Genomic DNA, 22,500 nt, shown 5'->3' with positions numbered 1-22,500 from the left:
GCAGCTTTTGGTGAGGTAGGACTTTAGAAAGGATAGGATGTTGAGTATTTTGATAACACCATGTACTTTTGCATCTTTTTACAACAGGTGATGGGGCAAATGATGTCCGTATGATACAAGAAGCAGATGTTGGAGTGGGTATTCAGGGACAAGAGGGTTTGCAGGTCAGTGGTACAGGGAAGTTAGATGGACAGGATGCATTTCATCGACTGTGGGTGGAAATGGGCACTTTTTCTGGTTCATTGCCAACTATTTGCTCAATTGAAGGTGTTATGTCATTGGTATGCAGGATAACTTTAGAAAGGTGTATATTCCTGCCAGTGTCAATACCTTTCCCCTTTGAACACTGCACTGTAAGCTGAGCCTTCTTTTGCAGCTGAGCCTTCCATGCAGGGTTTATTTTAACATGCAGTAGACCCCCTACTTGTGCAGTTCTAAATGAATTTGTGCAGTTTTAAATCCAATTTTGTGCAGTACTAAAATTTATAATAAAAACTGAGTTTATATTTATAATAAAATTTATAATGAGACATTGAGTAGTTAGCAAGGCTGTTCCAAATTTCTGCGCATTTTGAATGCACTTGGATATTTATGGTTATACTTTTAGCTAATGATACTAATTTTATAGACTCCAGTGAGGCATCCTGTGTTGTGTACCTTGTTAAAGGATACAAAGGAACTTAAAATCTACAAAATGTTAAAAAATACCCATTACAAATGCTTCTCAGACTCAGAGAATCTCAAACACTGGGCCATGGCACCTGCCTCAAAGATTTGTGCAGTTCTAAACTTTCCTGAAAATAAACCCTGCTTCCAAGAACTGTTTGAAAGGCTATAACATCAGGTGAGCACACAACCACAGCATGCCATGCAGCAAGAAAGAGAGGACAAGAAAGAGATCCCAAGCTGCCACCCTTACCACTGAGCCAACACCAGGCTTGCATTTTGGCTAAATGTTAATGAATAGCATGCCAATGGAAGCAGTACCTTCACTTTAGATGTCCATATTCTCTGACGATTATCATCTTTCGGGAATACATGAAGGCTTACACTGTCTTTGCTTGTATTGCTGCTTCCTGCTACGATACATCTTTCAGGCATTTTCGAAAGTACGGCTAAAATTATTTAAAACTTTAGCGAAACAATCCCTGGAATTAAGACGATCACAGAGATTGCACTAACGTGCAAAATGCATTTGTAGGTACCGTATAAGGCGCGCGACATCTCGACTCAAGTCAATCCACTCTGTGCGAGTTACTGTATGTGACATCACGCAGAGATTCGCTGAAGTCCATTTTTTAAGGGGCGGGGCATAGCAAGTTGTGAATAGCTCCAGAAATGATCGAAATATTGCTCTAATTATCCCATTTTTGATTTAAAAAAAACATGGGTGATTTCTTCACGAGGAAGGTCAAGTTAATATATTGTTACGAATTTGGGAATTCGATTGCACACAACATACAGGTTCCTTTTGTCAGCTATGTCTATAAGTGTTTGTTCCCGAGATAGCTCACCTTTCATTGTTAAAATGTTCAGAAATCGATTAGATGCGCTGCGGATCAATTTAATAGTTAGGGAACGAACAATGGAGACATCCCTCCCCCTGTTCTGCGAAGAGGAAGAACCATGCCGTCCCGTGACTCATGATGTCAACAACTCCCTCCCACCTGTGGTTGAGCGGGGGGGATGGATCACGAGGGCATGAGTCATGCCGGGCGTGGAGGACGGGGGGCGGAGAAGGATAGAGGAGATCTTTTTCTTTTGTGGGGGCAGAGCTGGAAGGGCAGAGTTGGAGAGGGGAGTTGAGGGGAGTCGTTCAGCAGACCGTCGGGTCCTGCTTGGCTTTCGTTCGGGTTGAAGCCTTTGGAATCTTTTTGCTTCAGCTGGCTCAGTGAGCTTCGGCTGAGGCCTGACTCGGGAGGAGGCTTTTTGGAGGCTCTTTGCTTTGACGGTTCCGTGAGCTTCGGCTTTTGCTTGGCTCGGGAGAGCTTTTTGCTTCAAGCTGCCCTGTTTGGAGGGAAGTTAAGCCGGTCGCTCGGCTCGAGCTGCGAGTGGTGGCTTCTTCTTGGTTCGTGGAGCTCTTTGTTCTCCATTTTGGTTCCCGGCTTGGTGCGACTCATCGACCTCTTCGTGGAGGTGGTTCCTCGGGGAAGCGACGCATCGACGAGAAGGTTCGTCGCCTCCTCTCACCAGCATGTGTTGAGAAGCGCGGGAGGTGGTTCCTCGCTGAAGCGACGCATCGACGGGAAGGATCGGCGCCTCGTCTCACCAGCACGTGTTGAGAAGCGCGGGAGGTGGTTCCTCGCTGAAGCGACGCATCGACGGGAAGGATCGGTGCCTCGTCTCACCAGCACGTGTTGAGAAGCGCGGGAGGATTTGTGGGAGCTCGGGAAGGATCGCGGCTCAGCGATTGGATCCAGCTCGCTCTCGCTGGAACCCGGGTCCGAACAACTTGAAGACCACATGAGGTGGAGAGGTTTGAGATAGGTTCTGAGTTTCAGCTCACCTGTCCTCCGAGCTGGAGCTCGTTATTAAAGGCCTCTACCACCATTTATTGGGTGTGTGTGGGCGTACGTGTGTCCGTGGGCCCGTCTAATAAGTAGGAACTGCTGTTAAGTGCAAGTGACTGTACATAATGAGTAGACGGTTGTAGTTCTTTTGTCATGCTTTTGTTGCTTGTATAATTGCATACGTGTTTTGCCTTGTTTAATTGCATACGTGCTTTATTATAATAAATGTCCTTGTGTGAATGTAAACCTGTTCGTTGCGTCCATTCCCTCATTGAACTGCTCCATCTTGCACTCGGAATATAGTTGGTTTTTAAATAGCCGATAAATAGATTCGGGTCCAGCGAGGTCTGGCGATAATACCCGCTCGGTTATCCCAGAACGGAACGGACCGCTTAAGCGGTTTGTGTCCAAGCAGGCCTTCACCGAGGTATGGTCCCTCGGTAGGTTACCCTCGCGGGTACTTCGGTATATCGATATTCGGCGATTGACCCTATTTCGCGCGGGTAGATTACGGACTGGGCCGCGGTGGGATTAAAAACCCACCCGTGACTGGTTTCTGGCGTTGTTCCAGAAAGTCACGACTGGATTGTCCGTTCGGTGGGTGAAGCAACCGCTATTGGTTAGACGTGGTCGTTCGCACACAGACGGGCGGAAATCTACAACAATATATATAACAAGTTTATTTTGCATGGTCAGGGGACCTTTAAATGGCCTTTCAGACAACGACTTCCAAGGGTGCTTTGAAGCATGGTGGTGACATTGGCAAGTGTGTGTAGACTCCCAGAGAGATTACTTTGAAGGTGACCACTAAACATAATTGGTGCGTTTACAATATAATTTTCTATTGCTTTAATCCTGGAACTTTATTGTCAGACCTCATATGCTGCTAACTTTGCTTTTAGAGAGTGATAACGGTAAATCTCAGAGAGTAAGTGAATAGTCTAATAAGTCTTGTTAAATGATTACAAAGCTGTAGGGCAAAGACTATTCTATTGTCGAAAGCTGTCTATTATTTGGCTGATGTGAACAGGCTGTGATGTCCAGTGACTTTGCTGTATCTCGGTTCAAGCATTTGCAGAAGCTTCTCCTAGTTCATGGATATTGGAGCTCCGTTCGCCTCACCAACTTGATTTTGTATTTCCTTTACAAGAATGCTGTGAGTGATATTGGAAACTGTCTCTCCTTCTCTTTTGATTTAACTTAAGGATAGAAGAATAATTCAGAGCATTGTGGTTTTGGAAGTATTTGTTCCTTATTTCAATGTAATCTTATTACATGTGACAGAAACATAAACTGCTGTCTCATACAGTTGCATTCACATTTGGCAGGTGTCGGGGGGGGTGGGGGTGAGGGTGTCGGGGGGGGTCTTCCCAAGCACACTATCCTTCCTCGAGGGTGTCCAGCCAGCTCATCTGCTTGCCTTCACTTATGGACATTAAGTACACCATGGTAGCTTTCACAAAATCTATGCCTTTGGGCTGGTAACCTAGACAAATTGTTCTACTCTCACCACATTGTCTAATTTGGACCATTAACTGCAACCACCACATTATCCCTCATTGAGGATCCATGAATGATATGACTCAAACGGAAGATTGGATTCGAGAGAGCAGTTTGTATAAGAAAAGGTTGCGGTTTGTGATGAATCAGATATTCTCCATATTTACCCAACTGAATCCCAGATCTAACTTTTTCGCTGGATTTTCTTCCTTCCCGATTCACAGATGTTCGTTTTCTTTTTATTTTGGTTCCAGCTGTTTTGTGGCTTCTCTGGCAGTGCTTTGCTCGACCAGTGGTACCTCATTCTCTTCAACCTCGTTTTTACTTCTGTCCCACCACTGATCACTGCTGTATTTGATAGACCAATCATGCCACAAACTCTTTTGAAGTTTCCTCATCTCTACCAAAGTAGCCTGGTGCAGCAGGTATGTAGTTTTGGTTTTGTATATGGTGTCTAGGTTTTTGATGTATCTGGATAACAAAGGGAAGAACATGAACATAATGAAGGTAGTAGAGTAGAACAATGGATATTGGATAATAAGGGTTAGATTTGGTGGAGAATGTCTTTGCATGGGTGTTAAGCAGATGGACAAGTATGAACCACGCAATCAGGTTGATGAAGGTGGAAAAGATAATGAGTAGTTATGGAGGAAGACGGGAGATGGAGGTGGCCAACATCAATAGATAATTCAGTCAGTATACAAAGTCCAGACTCGTGAAAGAGCTGGAATACCAAATGGATCAATACACAACAGAACGAAAGGAACAGTAGAAAGGGGGAACACACCAACAGCAGAGTTGAGGGACAAAATAGAAGGATGCTCAGACAAATAAGGAATGAGGGGGAAGGGGATGACGCACAGGGTGGACAAGATGGATACAGAAGTAAACTCTCAGGAATGTAAACACTGGAAATTTGGAAGGTGGGCTTAGGATAAGGGGGCTTGAAGTGGGGGGGGTTGGGAGGGTTGGTTTCCCTTGGTCTTGGTTTACACAGCATCAAGCTGAGCAAGGTGTGAAGCAGGGGAGCAAGCCGAGTGGGGACAGCAGTACTCCATCAAGCTGTGGATGAAGGCCTTGTAGGTGGATAGGAGTTTAGGTGTGCCAAGGAAGGACTTTGTATGACGCAAGATGCTCAATCAGTGACTGTCTTTGGAGGCCAACTTCGAAATGTCGTTTGACCAAGGAAGATCATGGCTGATCGTGAGACATAACAGTTTGAGTGACTGAACTTCTTCAAGCCGATTGTTAAGAAAGTAGATTGGGGAAGGGGGGGGGGCTCCAGATGGTCCTTTTGGAGAGATAATGAGAGGGTGAGATTTGTCAGGATTGAAAGACAAAGACATGTTCCAACTTGTGATTTTTGTCAGGGTCTGAAGAGAGAGGGAAGAGGCTGCTGCCAACTAATCTGAAGGATGAGTGAGGGATGTCACCTTGGAGCTTCCATGTTGATAACCTTTCATATTAACTTTTTACTTCTTGCTTTCAGGAGTCCTTAATTGTGGTGTTCTGGGTTACCATGATGGATGCAGTGTACCAAAGCCTTGCCTGCTTTCTTCTGCCATACTTTGTAAGACAAACGTTCTGGTTTTTTGTTTTTTTTCCAACACTTCTTCCTTTTTTCTCTCTCATATCCCTCTATGCTTTAAACTTCTTTTGCTCCCTATTTTTGCTACCATGATGGATGCAGTGTACCAAAGCCAGCATGACCAATTTGCTCCCTGTTGAAAGAAAAAATGTTTCTCAAACATCCCTCCTCTTTTGTTATCCAGGAAGATAGTATTTTTATCCCACCCTTTATTATGCCATTTTATAGGTAATTTGAAACTGATGCCCTTGTATCATCATAAAACAGTCCAGCAACAATCACTGAAAGAAAGCTGATTTCCTGAGATGTGTAAATGACTTGAAGGCAAGCTTTGACATGCCATTTGGATTTTTCAAAATGCTTACCAAATTCCACCCTCATGTGAATGAGTTGTTAATCCTGTGGTTCATTGTCATTTACTGGTTTAATGTGTTGCATCTTTATGATTATTTTTAATAGATGGATGCTTAACAATCTCTGATCAAAATCATTAAAGATTTCTTATGTATTTCAATACATGTATTTTTTTTCATTCTTTCTCTGCTGTTTCTAAAACGATATTTTTCTATCAAAACCATGCACGCAATCAAAGAATCTGGTGTGTTCTGACCGCAGGCCTATGCAGACTCTGATGTTGACCTCTTCACCTTGGGCACACCACTCACCACACTGACAATGATCACCATTTTGGGCCACCTCGCCATTGAGACCACAACCTGGGTAAGTAACAGACTCGTGTTAATGGAAATATGAAGTCTTTTGAAGCAGAAAAAAATATATAACACAAGGTGAGAGTCAGCACCAAGGCCTGATGTTCTTGATCTCCTTTCTGTTAAAGGTAAGAGCAAATGTAGAGCAAGAAGGCAACCATTTGTTGTTCTTTGTTCCAAAGCAATAGCCAGATACAAATTAAAAGATATGATTCTAATTGGTGACAAATCTGGTCGGAAGTCATGGCCAAAAATATTGGCACCCTTGCACGTTTTACAAATAACTCACAATTTTTCTCTAAAAATAAGTTAAAATTGAATAAAGTATTTTGTCTCAACAATTCTTGATTTCACTGTTAAGATTACAGAACCTTTGTTTTTGATTCAGAACTTAATATGTCTTTTTAAATCAGAAAATAAAAAATAAATGGCATTAACAAAATTATTGACACCCTCAACTTGATATTTGGTAGCACAGCCTTTGGACAAAATAACTGCAGTCAAGCACTTCAGGTCAGGTATGGGAGCATGTGCCAGAACAGCGCGTCGCTGTGTCCACTTTCCGCCAGTACTCCAGGGGCCTCCGTCTGGCCATCCCCCAGGCAGATGCAAGGCCCATCCCCATTTCCTTGAGATGATGGTCAACCTGCTGCAACCACGAGGCACGTGGTCGGCCCACTGGCCTCCTCCACTCATGAGACTCCCTCGCTGAGAGAATCTGGTGAGCAGGATCAGCGTCAGGAAAACGAGCCACATGTCCATACAGCTGCAACTGACGCTCACGGACTATGCAGGTAACAAATCTCATCCAAGTCTCTCTCAGCAACCGCTCGTTGGACACAAAATCCGACCAGCGATAGCCAAGGATTCTCCGAAGAGACCTGGTACCAAAGGAATTAAGTCTCCGTCTCAGATCCTTGGTCAGAGTCCAAGTCTCGCATCCATCGAGCAAGACTGGAAGTACCAAGGACCTGAAGACTCGGACTTTCGTCCTCCCGCACAGGTACCGGCAGAGCCACACCCCATAATCCAGTGAATCCATGACTCCCCAGGCCCGACCCAGATGTCTACTGACCTCTGACTCACAGCCAGCAGAGACATGAATATCACTGCCAAGGTAAGTGAATCTCTCCACGACCTCAACATCCTCACCACAAACAGACACAGACAGGATAGCAGCATCCAAGATGTCACTGAAAGCCTGTATCTTGGTTTTGACCCAAGAAACCCGTAATCCCAGCGGCTCCGACTCCTCATTCAGCACCTCGAGGGCCCCCAAAAGGATATCTAAAGTCTCCGCAAAGATGACTGCATCATCTGCAAAATCAAGGTCCGAGATCTTGACATTCCCAAACGATGCACCGCAGCTTGATCTCTCTGACATCCTCCCTAAAATCCAGTCCATACAAGTGCTGAAAAGTGTGGGGGCCAGTACACACCCCTGACGAACTCCAGTAACAACTGGAAATAAGTCAGAGATGGTACCACCACACTTCACAGCACTCTCAATTCCAGAGTAGAGTTGAGACATCAGATCGATCAGTTTTGGTGGCACCCCACGAAGACCAAGAATCCTCCAGAGGACATCCCGATTCACTGAATCGAACGCTTTACATAGATCAACATAGGCTGCAAGCAGCCCCTGCCGAAACTCTCGTCTGCGTTCGGTGAGGACACGAAGAGCAAGGATACGGTCAATCGTTGACCTCTTTGGTGTAAAGCCTGACTGCTCTGGATGCTGGTGCTCAAGCAGATGGTGGCGAACCCTATCAAGAATTATCCGAGCAAAGACCTTGCCCGGCACTGAGAGCAGCGTCACCCCTCGGTAGTTGTTGCAGTCTTGGTGATCACCCTTCCCCTTCCAGAGAGGAACAACAAGGCCCCTCTTCCAATCAGTTGGGATGATGCCTGTGTTCCAGGCAGAGCACAAAACTGCATGCAACGACACGAGTGCAGCATTTCCACCAGCCTTGAGAAGTTCAGCATGGATGCCACAGATCCCTGGAGCTTTGCCCCGTTTCAACTGGTTCACCGCAGCCCGTGTTTCCACAAGCGAAGGTGGACCACAGTTTATTCCAGGGTCAGCAACAGGGATTGTAACACCCTTGAAGTCCAACTCGACAGCTGGTGGATCAGCCTGGTACAACCACTCAAAGTAACCAGCCCAGCGGGCCTTCACTTCAGACTCCTCTGTCAAGAGCCTACCACTCTCTGCTCTAACTGCAGTGCTACGAGGGATTGGCTTGGATGACCACGGATGACACCAAGCACTTCCTATAGCCATGAATGAGCTTCCGACACCTCTCAACTGGCAGTTTGGCCCTCTCTTCTTGTGCAAACTGCTCCAGTTCTTCCAGATTTTAAGGATGCCTTCTCCCAACTGCTATTTACAGATCCCCCCACAGGTGTTCAATGGGATTTAGGTCTGGACTCATTGCTGGTCACTTCAGTACAGTCCAGCGTTTTGTCTTGAACCATTCCTGGGTGCTTTTTGAATCCTCAGACAATTCTCTGGTTTTCCTTTTTTTCTCCATGCTCACTGTGGTACACACAGTGACACAAAACAGCAGAATGACTCCTTTTTCTCCATTCAAACTGGTTGAATGAATGATTTTTATATTGCAGGCACCTGTAACTCACCACAGGTGAGTTCAATTCCAAAGTAAAGGAGAATCACCTGCTTGAAATCTAATTATTTCTAACATCTTCTAAAAGGTGCCAATAATATTGTCTGGGCCATTTTAGGATTTCTGTGTGGAATAAGATAAGATTTAGTACTTTTTTCAGCTTTTTACCCTCAAGACAGGAGAGGGTATTGCATTTGGCTCTGTTTGTTACTTGGCGACATCTTCGATTTTGTCAAGTATGTTGGTCTGTTCCGTTTGTTTGTTGGTTTGTTATTGACGAAATCTTTAGATTTCGTAAGTGTATTGATGACTTCCATTTGTTTGTTTGTTTGTAGGCACGATAACTCGAGAAGGGAAGAAGCTACCAATGTCAAATTACAGCACATGATTCAGGAGGGTGACGGCTAGTGCTGATTAAATTTTGGTCAAAATCGGTTTAAGGTCAAGGTCACAGTGAGGTCAAATATTCGATTTTTTTATGGTTTGGTACAGATAACTCGAGAACGGAAGAAGCTACCAATGTCAAATTACACCACGTGATTCAGGAGGGTGATGGCTAGCGCTGATTAGATTTTGGTCAAAATCGGTCAAAGATCAAGGTCACAGTGAGGTCAAACATCCAAAACATTCGATTTTTGATGGTTTGGTACAGAATCATTGTAGAAACTTCTGGTATGGTTTGCGTCGCTACCTTCTCTAGACACAGCTTTTTTTTAGACAAGGTCAGAGGTCAAGTTGACGATTTCGTAAGTACCAGTCTATGACTGCTTGTTTGTTTGTTTGTTTGTTTGTTTGTAGGCACTATAACTCAAGAATGGAAGAAGCTACCAATGTCAAATTACACCACATGATTCTGGAGGGTGATGGCTGGCGCTGACTAGATTTTGGTCAAAATTGGTCAAAGGTCAAGGTCACAGTGAGGTCAAACATAATTACGTAAATTCATGTGGAGAAATGGAGTATTTTTGCTTCACTCGATGTTACGAGTTCGTTTTAACTTCGATTTTAATTTTGTCTTCTGTTTTTGCGATCGCTTAGGACGCTTAAAACTCGGTTGTCAAAATTCTGTTAAAAATCGGATGTTTTGGAGACGTTTTAAGATTGTATAAAAAAATATTTCACTCGCGCGTCACGGGTCGTCACGTGATGCAGTGCGCTCGAGCAGACGCGTCGTTGACTCACGTATGGTTTTTCGTGTGCGCGCTGACGGTGTTTTCGATATACAGTAAATGGTGTTTAAAAGTCATTTTTTATCACAATAAAGGTTATCGTCGCATGCCTGACTCGCTGAGCCGTCGGATTATGGAAAGATTGTTGGTGGATGGCCGAATATTACGGTTTTGTGACTGATAAAATAATATGAAATAATTGCGTGGAGAAATGTTGATTTTTGCTTCGCTCGACGTTACGAGTTCGTTTTAACTTCGATTTTAATTTTGTCTTCGGTTTTTGCGATCGCTGAGGACTTAAAACTCGGTTGTCGAAATTCTGGTAAAAATTGGATGTTTTGGAGACGTTTTAAGATTGTATAAAAAATATTTCACTCGACGCATCACGGGTTGTCACGTGATGCAGTGCGCTCGAGCAGACGCGTCGTTGAGTCACGTAAAGGTTTTCTGTGTGTGCGCTGACGGTGTTTTTGATAAAGATGGTGTTTAAAAGTCTTTTTATCCCAATAAAGGTTATCGTCACATGCCTGACTCGCTGAGAAGCCGGATTATGCAAAGATTGTTGGGGGATGGCAGAATATTAAGGTTTTGTGAGTTTGATAAAATAATTGCGTGGAGAAATGGAGATTTTTGCTTCGCTCGACATTACGATTTTTGATGGTTTGGTACAGAATCATCGTAAAAACTTCTGGTTTCGGTTGCTACCTTCTCTGGAGACAGCTTTTATTAGACAAGGTCAGAGGTCAAGTTGACGATTTCGCAAGTACCAGTCTATGACTGCTTGTTTGTTTGTGTTTGTGTGTTTGTTTGTAGGCACGATAACTCGAGAACGGAAGAAGCTACCATTGTCAAATTACACCAAGTGGTTCAGGAGGGGGATGGCTTGCGCTGATTAGATTTTGGTCAAAATCGGTCAAAGGTCAAGATCACAGTGAGGTCAAACATAATTCCGTAAATTTGTGTGGAGAAATGGAGTATTTTTGCTTCGCTTGACGTTACGAGTTCGTTTTAACTTCGATTTTAATTTTGTCTTCGGTTTTTGCGATCGCTTCGGACGCTTAAAACTCGGTTGTCGATATTCTGGTAAAAATCGGATGTTTTGGAGACGTTTTAAGATTGTATAAAAAATATTTCACTCAACGCGTTACAGCTCGTCACGTGGTGCAGCGCACGCTCGATCAGTGGCCTCGTTGATCACGTAAATGTTTTCCGTGTGCGCGCTGACGGTGTTTTCGATAAAGATCGTGTTTAAGTTTTTTTTTATATCCCAATAAAGGTTATCATCGCATGCCTGACTCGCTAAGCCGTCGTATTATGTAAAGATTGTTGGTGGATGGCCGAATATTACGGTTTTGTGACTTTGCTCAAATAATATTAAATAATTGCGTGGAGAAATGGAGATTTTTGCTTCGGTCGACGTTACGATTTTTGATGGTTTGGTACAGAATCATCGTAGAAACTTCTGGTTTGCTTCGCTACCTTCTCTCGAGACAGCTTTTATTAGACAAGATCAGAGGTCAAGTTGACGATTACGTAAGTACCAGTCTATGACTGCTTGTTTGTTTGTGTGTGTGTGTTTGTTTGTAGGCACGATAACTCAAGAACAGAAGAAGCTACCAATGTAAAATTGCACCACGTGATTCAGGAGGGTGATGGCTAGCGCTGATTAGATTTTGGTCAAAATCGGTCAAAGGTCAAGGTCACAGTGAGGTCAAACATTCGATTTTTGATGGTTTGGTACAGAATCATCGTAGAAACTTCTGGTTTGCGTCGCTACCTTCTCTAGAGACAGCTTTTATTAGGCAAGGTCAGAGGTCAAGTTGACGATTTCGTAAGTACCAGTCCATGACTGCTTGTTACTTACGAAATTTAAAGATTTCGGAAGTATATTGATGACTTCCGTCCTCTGTTTGTGTGTTTGTTTGTTTGTTTGTAGGCACGATAACTCAAGAACAGAAGAAGCTACCAATGTCAAATTACACCACGTGCTTCAGGAGGGTCATGGCAAGCGCTGATTAGATTTTGGTCAAAATCGGTCAAAGGTCAAGGTCACAGTGAGGTCAAAAATTCAATTTTTGATGGTTTGGTACAGAATCATCGTAGAAACTTCTGGTTTGCGTCGATACCTTCTCTTGAGACAGCTTTTATTAGACAAAGTCAGAGGTCAAGTTGACGATTTCGTAAGTACCAGTCTATGACTGCTTGTTTGTTTGTTTGTCCGGTCGTCTACAGCCCAATCGGCTGGACCAGTCGTTCTTAAATTTTTACACCTGATAGGCAATCCACCTGAGACCGTCCGCGTCCAAACCCCGTCTTAATCGGACTAAACATCACGTGACGTCACACAATGTGAAAACACATTTTTGGTCATAACTCAGTGACCAGAAGTTGTAGCGACTTCCTGTTGACGCCAAAACAAACTTCAATGGAATATCTAAATGTTTTTAAATGCATGTTAGTACAAATTATGCATAGTTTTCGCAAGCGTATGACGTCAAAGTTTTTAGCTATTGGCGTGATTTAACGTCATTTTATTAATGGACGGACAAATAAACACCACACATTCCATCACATTACAGCTTGGACCACCACACGGAAAGGTCAACTAATTCGCCAAGTGTCGTGCTCAGCACGATTTTTCATTTGTTTGTTTGTCTGCACAGAACTTTCGTGTTTTTCTCTGCAACCAATTGTTGGATTGAGACAAAATTTTCACCATTGGTGCGACTACTCATGTATGATGTTTTCATGATAATTGACATCATCGATCACGTGGTGTGGCAGCCATACTGGAACAACGGAAGAACTTTGGACCTCTGTATCTCTGAAACTGCACCAAGGAAAAAATTTAAACTTGGCACACAGCAAGTATTCATCAAGGGGAATTAGTGATTTTTTATGACATCATAGGTGCCCTCATTATGATGTCATAATTGCATATGTAAAAACGCCACATCCGATCAATATGAAAATTATTGAGGATTATCTAGGGACAAAATGGTCAACAGAAAAAAAATTCATGATATCATCTGTCAGGTGATTCGGCAGCCATATTGCTTTAAAAAAAAAACCTTCAAAAATCTCTTAAGTGGCTGAACAAATCGAGGTGAAACTTTACACGTATGACTGCCTGTCCATGAGGAACAAAAGGTTCACACATATGGATATCATAGGTCACATGGTTTGGTAGCCATATTGGATTTACCCTAAAACCGATGAAAATACACCACTCAAAAGAAGTCCTGGTGAGGGTCTGCAATCTCTGATTACTCTTTTTCTTGTTTTTTTTTGTTCCACTACAAATCAAAGAAATACATATGTGGATACCAATATATATTTTTTTTATTTCAACATTTTTGTGGAAGAAATGGTGCATTATTTGAAAAAATTGCAAGGGTGCCAATATTTTTGGCCACAACAGTATATCATTGACATTCTCCTTTAACGAAACGTATTCACCTTGCTGTGTTTCCAGACGTCAGTGCATTTTGCAGCAATGGTTGGAAGTCTGCTGGTGTACATGACCTTTCTTGGCATCTACAGCTCCTTGTGCCTGACCTGCAGCCCACCATCTAACCCATATGGAGTAAACCAGTACCTGGTACACAATTCGCGTAACTACCTCGTGTGTACAATTACTCCTGTGGTGGCACTACTACCAAGGTGGGTACCTGCATACATTTTTGGAACCTCAACAATTAACCTGGAAAGTGTAAATAGCCAATCAAGACAATTTTTTTCTTTGAACTGTACAAATGCCTTTCTGCAAACCAAAGTTATCGCTGTTTAAACATGCAATTTATTGATTTTTTTTTTCCCAACAAATATTATTTGAATAAAATGTTGAATATTAACAAAGGCATTGTTGATTATCATGGAGTATTGTAGAACTCTATATGTAGGGATGGCATGGGAAAACTAGAATGGCAATCTTTGACGTCACGACATCGCTAGATATGCCTCTGCCCACATTATTACATCATTATTCATACTTGCACCAAGTTTGATTTAAATCATGAAACCCAGATTTAAATTATTAAATAATTCCGGCTGTTAGACTATGCGTCTGATCAGGTAAAAAAAAGTTAAAACATATTCCACATGTCTACTAGATCATAACTATGACGTTTTGCATTGATTGTTGAAGCAGTTCAAAAGAGATGTTTTTTTTTTAATAGAATTTTGTTCAAACCAATATGGCTGCCAGACCATGTGACCTATTAATTATTCGTGAACACCCTGGTATCCCAAAGGCTTGCAGAACATGGAAGTGAAATTTCCCCTCAATCTGTCAAGCTGTTCTGAAGAAGATTTTAAAATGTTTCTTCTTCAAAAACATCATAGCTGCCAAACTTTGTGACTTGTGACATCATAGGTGGAGAACATTTTGTTCCTCATGGATAGGCGATCATACCTGTAAAGTTTTGCCTCGAACTGTTCAGCCGTTAGAGAATATTTTTGAAGGTTTTATGTTAAAAACAATATGGCTGCCAAACCACATGACCTATGATGTCGTCATTTTTTTGCCAATTACAATTTAGCCCGAGATGACCCTGAAAATTTTTCATACTGATCGGATAAAGCGCTTGACGTGTGCAATTACAACGTCATAACGAAGCCAAGCCATGTATGACATCATCAAAAAAAATCACACTTGTTTCCCATGGGTAGTATTTCACATGTGCCAAGCTTCAATTTTTTCCATGGAGCCGTTTCAGAGATGCAGAGACCCAAAGTTTTTCCATTTTTCCAACATGGCTGCCACACCATGTGACCTATGACATCATAGTAATCAGAAAAACATTCTACATGAGTAGTCGCATCTCTGGTGAAAATTTCGTGAAATTTATATGGTGAAAAAAAAAAAACCATGCCACCTCACTTCGATCGGACACCTGACTCACGACGTCCTCTTTATCAAATCAAATTCAGAATTGGTGGCCAATCACATCTTTGGAGTGTCGCGTTGATCGGAAAAAGTTTTGTTTTGTCCAACATGGCTGCAAGACCATATGACCGATGTTGAAATTTTCAACCAATATTCCCTATGCCGAGTCGATCATATAAAAAAAAAAAAAATATATATATATATATATATATTAAAAAATGACCGTTTTTACAGCCATTTTTCCCTGCTGTGCAGGGGTTAGGCTTTTTCTTGAGGCAATGTTTTATGGCCGGATGCCCTTCCTGACACCAACCCTGGTCGCCTCTTACGACACACAGGGATATGGTATACCTATTCTAACCGGGGCATACACCGGGACCAGTACACTGGTACTCACTTCGCCGACCTCAGATGGATGACAGGCTGAGTCAACCCCCTGGTGTTAATTCAACAGCCAACAGGGCTTGAACTCAGGACCCTGGGATCCCAAGCCGCCACCATAACCACTAAGCCAACACAAGGATATATATATATATATATATATATATATATATATATATATATATATATATATATATATATATATATATATATATATATATATATTTATTTCCCTGCAACCACTTAGCCAATCGATGTGAGGCTTTGTAGTAATCATCCACCACTGTTGCTGCAAATATTTTATTTTAAAATGACCTCATCAGTCACATGATGTAGCAGCCACATTGGTTCTAAGGAAATAATTAAACAATTATTTCACTGAAACCATTTAACCTATCAATACTAGACTTTGCACTTATGATCCACTGCCCTTACTCCATACATTCGACTTGAAATTATGTCATCACCCACGTGGTGTGGCAGCCACATTGGTTTCAAGGAAAATATTTAAAAAATCATATTTCGGAAACTGCTGGAGAGATCGATGTGAAACTTTGCAGTTGTGATCCACTGCCCTTGCTTCATGATATAAACTGTAAAGCAACATGCTTCACATTGATCCGTTAAGCGGTTTTAGAGAAAAGGGGTTTTTAATTTTTAGTTTTCAACCTAACGTGTGTGTGTGTGTGTGTGTGTGTGTGTGTGTGTGTGTGTGTGTGTGTGTGTGTGTGTGTGTGTGTGTGTGTGTGTGTGTGTGTGTGTGTGTGTGTGTGTGTGTGTGTATTGTTGCAGCTATGGGTACCGAAACACCAGCTTGTCTCTCAGGGGGATTAATCCCCGGTTGTCCTCGGTAGAGCCGGACCTGGGGCCGTCGCTCACAATTAACGTTGTGGCACGGTGGGTTGTTTTAGAACCACGAACGCCACCCAGTCAACCACGAGTTCCAGTGTCCACCCTCTAATTATGCTGTTTAACTGGAGGTCACGTGGTTACCTGAGCGGGGAGCACGCCCTCGGCAAAGCACCAATGCTATCTCAATTAGATTTTAAGTAGGGCGGCCGAACGTTTTAACCGCTGATGCGTGCCAACTATTTTTGGTCAAATCTGTGGTAATTACCTCCCAGTCTATCTCAGGTCGAACAATGCTAGACCAATGGAAGGAAAGGACAAACACGGACAGGTTGGAAATCGACAAATGATTTATTAATAATAAAGTAAATAAATGGAAATAACTTTTTATTTTCTGAGGTAAATGAAAGAATAAATTTCAAAGCAAAATCAATCAAAATACCAGGAAAGAAACAGAGCAGATGCTTATCGGGGGGGGGGGGGGGTTGACTTAGAGCTAAACACAGACAAGGGTACCCAACAGATCATTCGGGGGGGGGGAGGGAAAGAATGGTCTCGCTCACCAGAGTAGTCGTCCGTGAAGTGAAAACGTCCTGAAATGTGTGCGTGCGTGTCATGTCCGTCGCCAACACCCAGCCTGGCCGTGCACCCACTCGCGAACAGCCTTGAACGCCAGTCGACGTCTGGGAGGGCACAGAGGTCGACTGTCATGGGTTTAGACCCTGGTGCTGCGACACGGGCAGTTCCTCACACTTCACAAAACTGGTGACGTCCAGTGACCCACACGGTCCGTCGGTGACTGACCCGTGCCTCAAACGTCGGCGCTGCTCACACCCACACGTGCACCACACGCTCGCTTGCCCAAGCACTGGGAAGGACGAATTGTCTCATTGTTGGCGCTGGTCAGACACCCACAAGCGCACCACACGCTCGATTTCTTCTCCTCTTTTGCGCTTACACCCGCTTCTTGCTCGCTTCTCGCGCTTACTTCTCCTCTTCTTTCTCCCTCCCTGGCTTTCTTTTGCCCCACTTTCTTTCGCCTCCACTTTCCTTTCACTTCTCTCGCCTCCACTTTCCTTTCACTTCTCTCGCCTCCACTTTCCTTTCACTTCTCTCGCCTCCACTTTCCTTTCACTTCTCTCGCCTCCACTTTCCTTTCACTTCTCTCGCCTCCACTTTCCTCCCTGTTTCTCTTGCCCTCCACTTTTCCTCCCTCTTTCTCCTTGATGGTCCTGGGGCAGTGGCGAGACAAAGCGAACAGAAAAGAAAATAAAAAATGTAAACCGGGTAATGCCAAACACCAGGTCCGACCAACATGGTCAGCCGGTCCTTGGTGTGCACATACTTGGGGCAGTGGCGGTGGTGCCGGGAGAGAGAGAGCTCGAGGTTGGCCCGACTCATCCGCACCCATATACACCACCCTAGCCCCCCTCTTTTTACAATTCGTCACTACGTCTTGTCTCCTATATCCCACTATCCCCATTGCCAAATTCGTCCCCAATCCCCCCAAAGTTCTTTGAAAAGGAAGAGCCGAACTACATGCAGTCTCACACTTACGTCGCGACAAGTCTCGTTCGAGTCCGACAGGAGGGCAAGTCCAGCAGTCGGCGATCATCCCGACAGTGGATGGTGTGAAGGAGTCTTCATCAATCCTAACTACGCTAATTTTGCTACACTTTTAAACTTTCCCCAGGGTTATACCCTGCCAAGAGGCCTTTGTTAAACGATGGGGTTCTAACAACCCAAATTCCCATCGCCTACGTGTTGGTGCTCTTACAATTGTGGGCCTTGCCTACCAAATTTTCTTTCTGTGCCATCGCACAATTTCGTGGCCGGGTAGTGTGGCTCCACTAGCAGGTCTGCCCACCTGCATACTCACCAGGAGCACCCCCGGGTCGCTGTAGCTGCCTCCGAGCTTGCCTGCTCCTCACCCTAACATGGGGGGATGCCCTCACTGCCACTCCCCCTCGATGCCCACATGGCATTTTGGCACCCCGGGCCCTGCTGCTCGGGCACCCGGTCCCATTGAACACTACACTGGCACGCCAGGCCCCTCTCCTCGGGTACCTGCATCCACTAATAAACTACTGGCCCCCGTAAATTCCCGATGCACCCCTTGTATTTCCCCCTCTAACGTCACCTTCGTTGTTTCTATTTGTGTTTCCATTTCCCGTTCATTTGTTCCCATCGTCTGTGTCACCTCCTCTACTTTCTTCGTTGGTGTCTCGTGTGCCATTTTACATTCGTTTTTAATTGCAGTCATCTCTCTTGTTGTCTCCTTCTTGGTGGCCCTTAACTCCTTTATCGCCCCTGTGTTCTTCCCCATTTGTTCCTTCAACTCATTCTGTCCTAGCCTCAGTCCTTCCACCTCCTTCGTTATCTTTCCAATCTCTCCCATCAGTCTGGCCTCGCTCTCCCTCATCTCTTACCGGACACCGATTCTGCACTCCCTTACCTCCTCTCGTACCACTGCCATTTCTCTGCGCATCGCTTCACTCATCTCTCTTTTCATTTCATCGCCAATCACGTCAATTTTTCTGATGTTTTCGTCCATTTTCTGTTCATCACTTCCATTCTGCTGTTGTTTTCGTCCATTTTCCTGCTCATCGCTTCCATTCTGCCATTGGTGTCTTCGCCCTTCACATCCATTTTTCTGTTGTTTTCGTCCATTTTTCTGCTCATCGCTTTGCTCGACATTTTCATTTGTGCCATTAATTGCCTCATGAACAACATCATGTCATTCTCGGGCAGCACTGGTGGCGATAACCCGACGTTCTGCGCTATCGGCGCTGCATTTTCCAGAGACCGAGGGTGGGGGTTATTTTCCATCTCTCCCATTGCTTCCTCTTCACCCTCCATTGTGACCTCATCCGGGTCCTGGGTCAATTCCGTATCCGTATTTACATCATCTACATGGCCCACCGGGATCTGCCCGTGTTGGTCTGCCATTGTCCGTCCCAATAAATTTAGCTAAAATTTGGTCTAACTGCTCTGAATTTCGCGGTGCGTGAAGCGCACCACAAGTCGACGACCTGACACCAATTTATTGACAAGGGGTTCGAAAAATCTCCCACTCCCGACACCAGATGTTGCGGTCATGGGTACCGAGACACCAGCTTTTGTCACTCAGAGGGATTAATCCCCGGTTGTCCTCGGTAGAGCTGGACCAGGGGCCACCGCTCACAATCAACGCTATGGTATGGCGGGTTGTTTTAAAACCACGAACGCCACCCAGTCAACCACGCGTTCCAGTGTCCGCAGTCTAATTATTCCGTTTAACGAGAGGTCACGTGGTTACTTGAGCGGGGAGCGCACCCTCGGCAAAGCACCAATATTATCTGATTAGATTTTAATTAGGGTGGTCGAGCGTTTTAACCGCTGGTGCGTGCTGACAATTTTTTTGTCAAATCTGTGGTAATTACCTCCCAGTCTATCTCAGTTCGAACAATGCTAGACCAATAGAAGGAAAGGACAAACACGGACAGGTTAGAAATCGACCAAGAATTTACTAATAATAAAATAAATAAATAAAAAGAACTTTTTATTTACTGAGGTAAATAAAGAATTTCAAAGCAAAATCAATCAAAATGCCAGGAAAGAGACAAAGAGCAGATGCTTATCAGGGGTTGACTTTCAGCTAAACGCAGACAAGGGTACCCAGCAGATCATTCAGAGGGAGGGAGAGAATAGTTTCGCTCACCAGAAAGTCGTCCATGAAGCGAAAACGTCCTTAAGAATGTGCGTCACATCCGTCGCCAGCACCCAGCTTTGCCATACACCCTCTCGCGGGGCAGCCTTGAACGCCAGTCGAAGTCTGGAGGGCACCAAGATCGTCCGTTGGAGGTTTAGACCCTGGTGTTGTTGGTGATCGACCCGAGCCTCACTTGTTGGCGGCACTGCTCACACCCACACACTTGGTTGCCGAAGCACTGGAAGGGCGAATTGTCTCCGGCGCTGGTTAGACACCCGCTTCTTGGTCGCTTCTCTCACCCTTTGCTTTTTCCTCTCTGGACTTTTTCTCCTCAGAGAACGTCCCTCTTTCGCTCGTTTTTTTTTAATATCTCAGAACGTCTCTCCTCACAGAACGCGCCTCACGCTTTCTCTCGCCCGTTTTTATATCCCCGGGCTGTCTCCGTGGGGTGCCGTCTGCCCCAAGCTCACCCTGCCCCACTGGGGCACAGTTACCATGACGAACCGTGCGCTCTCAAAAAAGGCAGGCGTCTGAGCTTGCGAAAGAATACTGCTGACGAAAAATGAGGGTGGGCTTCAGAGCTCGTGAAAGAAATGTGTGTGACAGTGTCTGTCGTAAAGAAAAAAAGCTTCCCAGAAGAGAGGGAATCTATCCTTTACCCTTCTCAACGCTTCACATTTACGATCCCATTAGACATGGGGATGTAATGGGGCTAATCTGAACATGCATTTAAGGAAATAACTGTCTGAGGACCTGGATGTGTGGATGCATTCATCAGACCGAATTCTAAAATCCGTATATATATATATATATATATATATATATATATATATATATATATATATATATATATATATATATATATATATATATATATATATATATATATATATATATATATTTTTTTTTTCTTTTTTTTTTTTTTTACAGATTTCCGCCGGCGTTCGCACGACCGCTTCAGTCAAATGTGGTCGCGCGCCCACCGAAGGCCGGAATCTAGTCGTAGCTTTCCGGCGGACAACCCCGGAAACCAGCTACGGGTGCCTTTTAACGCACCATAAACTTGTCAATATTCTGTCCATGCGCTACAGGGTTAATCACCGAATTGTCGATATACCTAACTATTCGCACGGACAGAAATACCGAGAGTTTATACCTCGACGGGAACTTGTACAGAACGAGCCATTAGGCGTGCTCGTCCCGTGTGCATTTTGCCGAGCGGTTTTAAATCGCCAAGTTCCGTCGGACCAGATTATCACTTTTATCGGCTTTAATAGCCCGTTAATTCCCCCAACGCATAGTGGCAGTCAATGTAAGGAAAATGATGCAAACGAGCAGATCGACATTTAAACAATGTAGCGTTTATTTACAGTAAGCAGTCAATGAATGGGGGGATGGGGACATGACACGAGCAAAAAGCCTACAGCCGAGGTCTATGCAAGAATGTACACGCAATCATGCACTTAATCACAATTCCTACTTAAAGAGACAAGGTGCCACAGACTTCTACACAAAACCCAAGGAAAAGAAATAGGGCTCGTGAGCCTTTATTGGTACTCAGAGCCGGGATGACCGAAGGACTCCAAGAGACCGGGCTGGCTACCTGGCCGCCCCTTGGTGGCGACTCGACGGTCTTCGGGTCGACGACCCCTGTGTCTCTGTTCCACCTGGGGCATTGCAAAACATGCCAGTCGCTTGAGCGGCTTAAGCAGCTTGGCGGGTGGCTCTCTTTGGTCGCTTGGCCTTCCCCGCGGCCTGGTTGATCAGGCTTGGCCGACAACGCTTCAGAGGAGCGAACGGGCCTTGCTCTCTTAGAGTTAATGCTCTTTTAGGACCCGTTCACTCCTCAGCGCCGCTCGAAGCTCTCAGGGCCTTCTGCCCAGACCGCGACGCAGCTTACTCGACCCCGACTCCCCACGCTCAACTGGCCCACGGAACTGAACCACTTGACTTCTTCCGTTGCGTCTCGATCCCGCCCAACTCCAACTGGCTCTTGGCGCTCAACTCCAACTCTTGCGACGCGACTCCAACTGGCTCTTGGGACGCGACTCCGCCATTTTTATCGGGTGGGGGTGACCGCCCTTCGAACCTTCACCTGAGGCTGGCTCCGCCTACTTTCACCTCTGTCCTTTCACCTCTAGTGGAAACCCCATTTCTGATTGGCCAGTCCTTTCCAAGGCAGACCTCATCTTGATCCGAATATGCAAATCAGCAGTTTCACGGCTGTTTGCACACGGACGTTCTGATTGGCCAGTCCTTTCCAAGGCAGACCTCATCTTGATCTGAATATGCAAATCGGCAGTTTCACGGCTGTTTGCACACGGACGTTCTGATTGGCCAGTCCTTTCGGAGGCAGAGCTCATCTTGATCTGAATCAATCAGAGCTCATCAGAGCGGCTTGTTTGCATACGGACGGTGGAATGTGGCCTCCAATGCGGCGTGGCGTGTCCGTGTCAACGGCATTTTGCCGCTGTCGCTGAGGAAGGCGTGATGGTGTCACGGTGTTGATGGCGCTGTGGAGAAGATGGCGGTGTTGTGGAATTGATGGCGTTGTTGAGATGTTGTTGAAAATAAAAGACAGAAAAGA

General features: G+C 44.7%; 2 protein-coding genes across 10 annotated transcripts in view; one reads left to right on the top strand and one right to left on the bottom strand.

Moving 5' to 3' along the window:
• Positions 1–22,500, top strand: part of LOC147010952 (phospholipid-transporting ATPase VD-like) — a 180,233-nt gene that overhangs the window by 138,668 nt on the left and 19,065 nt on the right. For 5 of the 9 annotated variants that reach the window (XM_085860336.1, XM_085860338.1, XM_085860339.1 and 2 more), the window contains 7 exons: positions 88–164; positions 3,541–3,666; positions 4,235–4,435; positions 5,500–5,580; positions 6,214–6,318; positions 13,580–13,767; positions 16,166–16,270. In XM_085860336.1, the coding sequence (XP_085716462.1) occupies positions 88–164; positions 3,541–3,666; positions 4,235–4,435; positions 5,500–5,580; positions 6,214–6,318; positions 13,580–13,767; positions 16,166–16,270 (883 nt within the window). The remainder of the gene's footprint in view (positions 1–87; positions 165–3,540; positions 3,667–4,234; positions 4,436–5,499; positions 5,581–6,213; positions 6,319–13,579; positions 13,768–16,165; positions 16,271–22,500) is intronic. The other 4 variants (XM_085860334.1, XM_085860333.1, XM_085860332.1 and 1 more) reach the window with 4 other exon arrangements.
• The window catches only part of LOC147010951 (uncharacterized), a 42,878-nt gene continuing 42,665 nt past the window's right edge, over positions 22,288–22,500 (bottom strand). The window contains exon 3 of the mRNA XM_085860323.1: positions 22,288–22,426. Coding sequence (XP_085716449.1) covers positions 22,288–22,426 — 139 coding nt within the window. The remainder of the gene's footprint in view (positions 22,427–22,500) is intronic.

The sequence above is a fragment of the Eptatretus burgeri genome, chromosome 16 (assembly GCF_056783735.1).
Source record: "Eptatretus burgeri isolate ZD-2024b chromosome 16, Ebu_testis_v1, whole genome shotgun sequence".
Classification (NCBI taxonomy): Eukaryota; Metazoa; Chordata; class Myxini; order Myxiniformes; family Myxinidae; genus Eptatretus; species Eptatretus burgeri.
The sequence above is the reverse complement of the archived record's forward strand: the minus strand, read 5'-3'. Positions and strand labels throughout refer to the sequence as shown.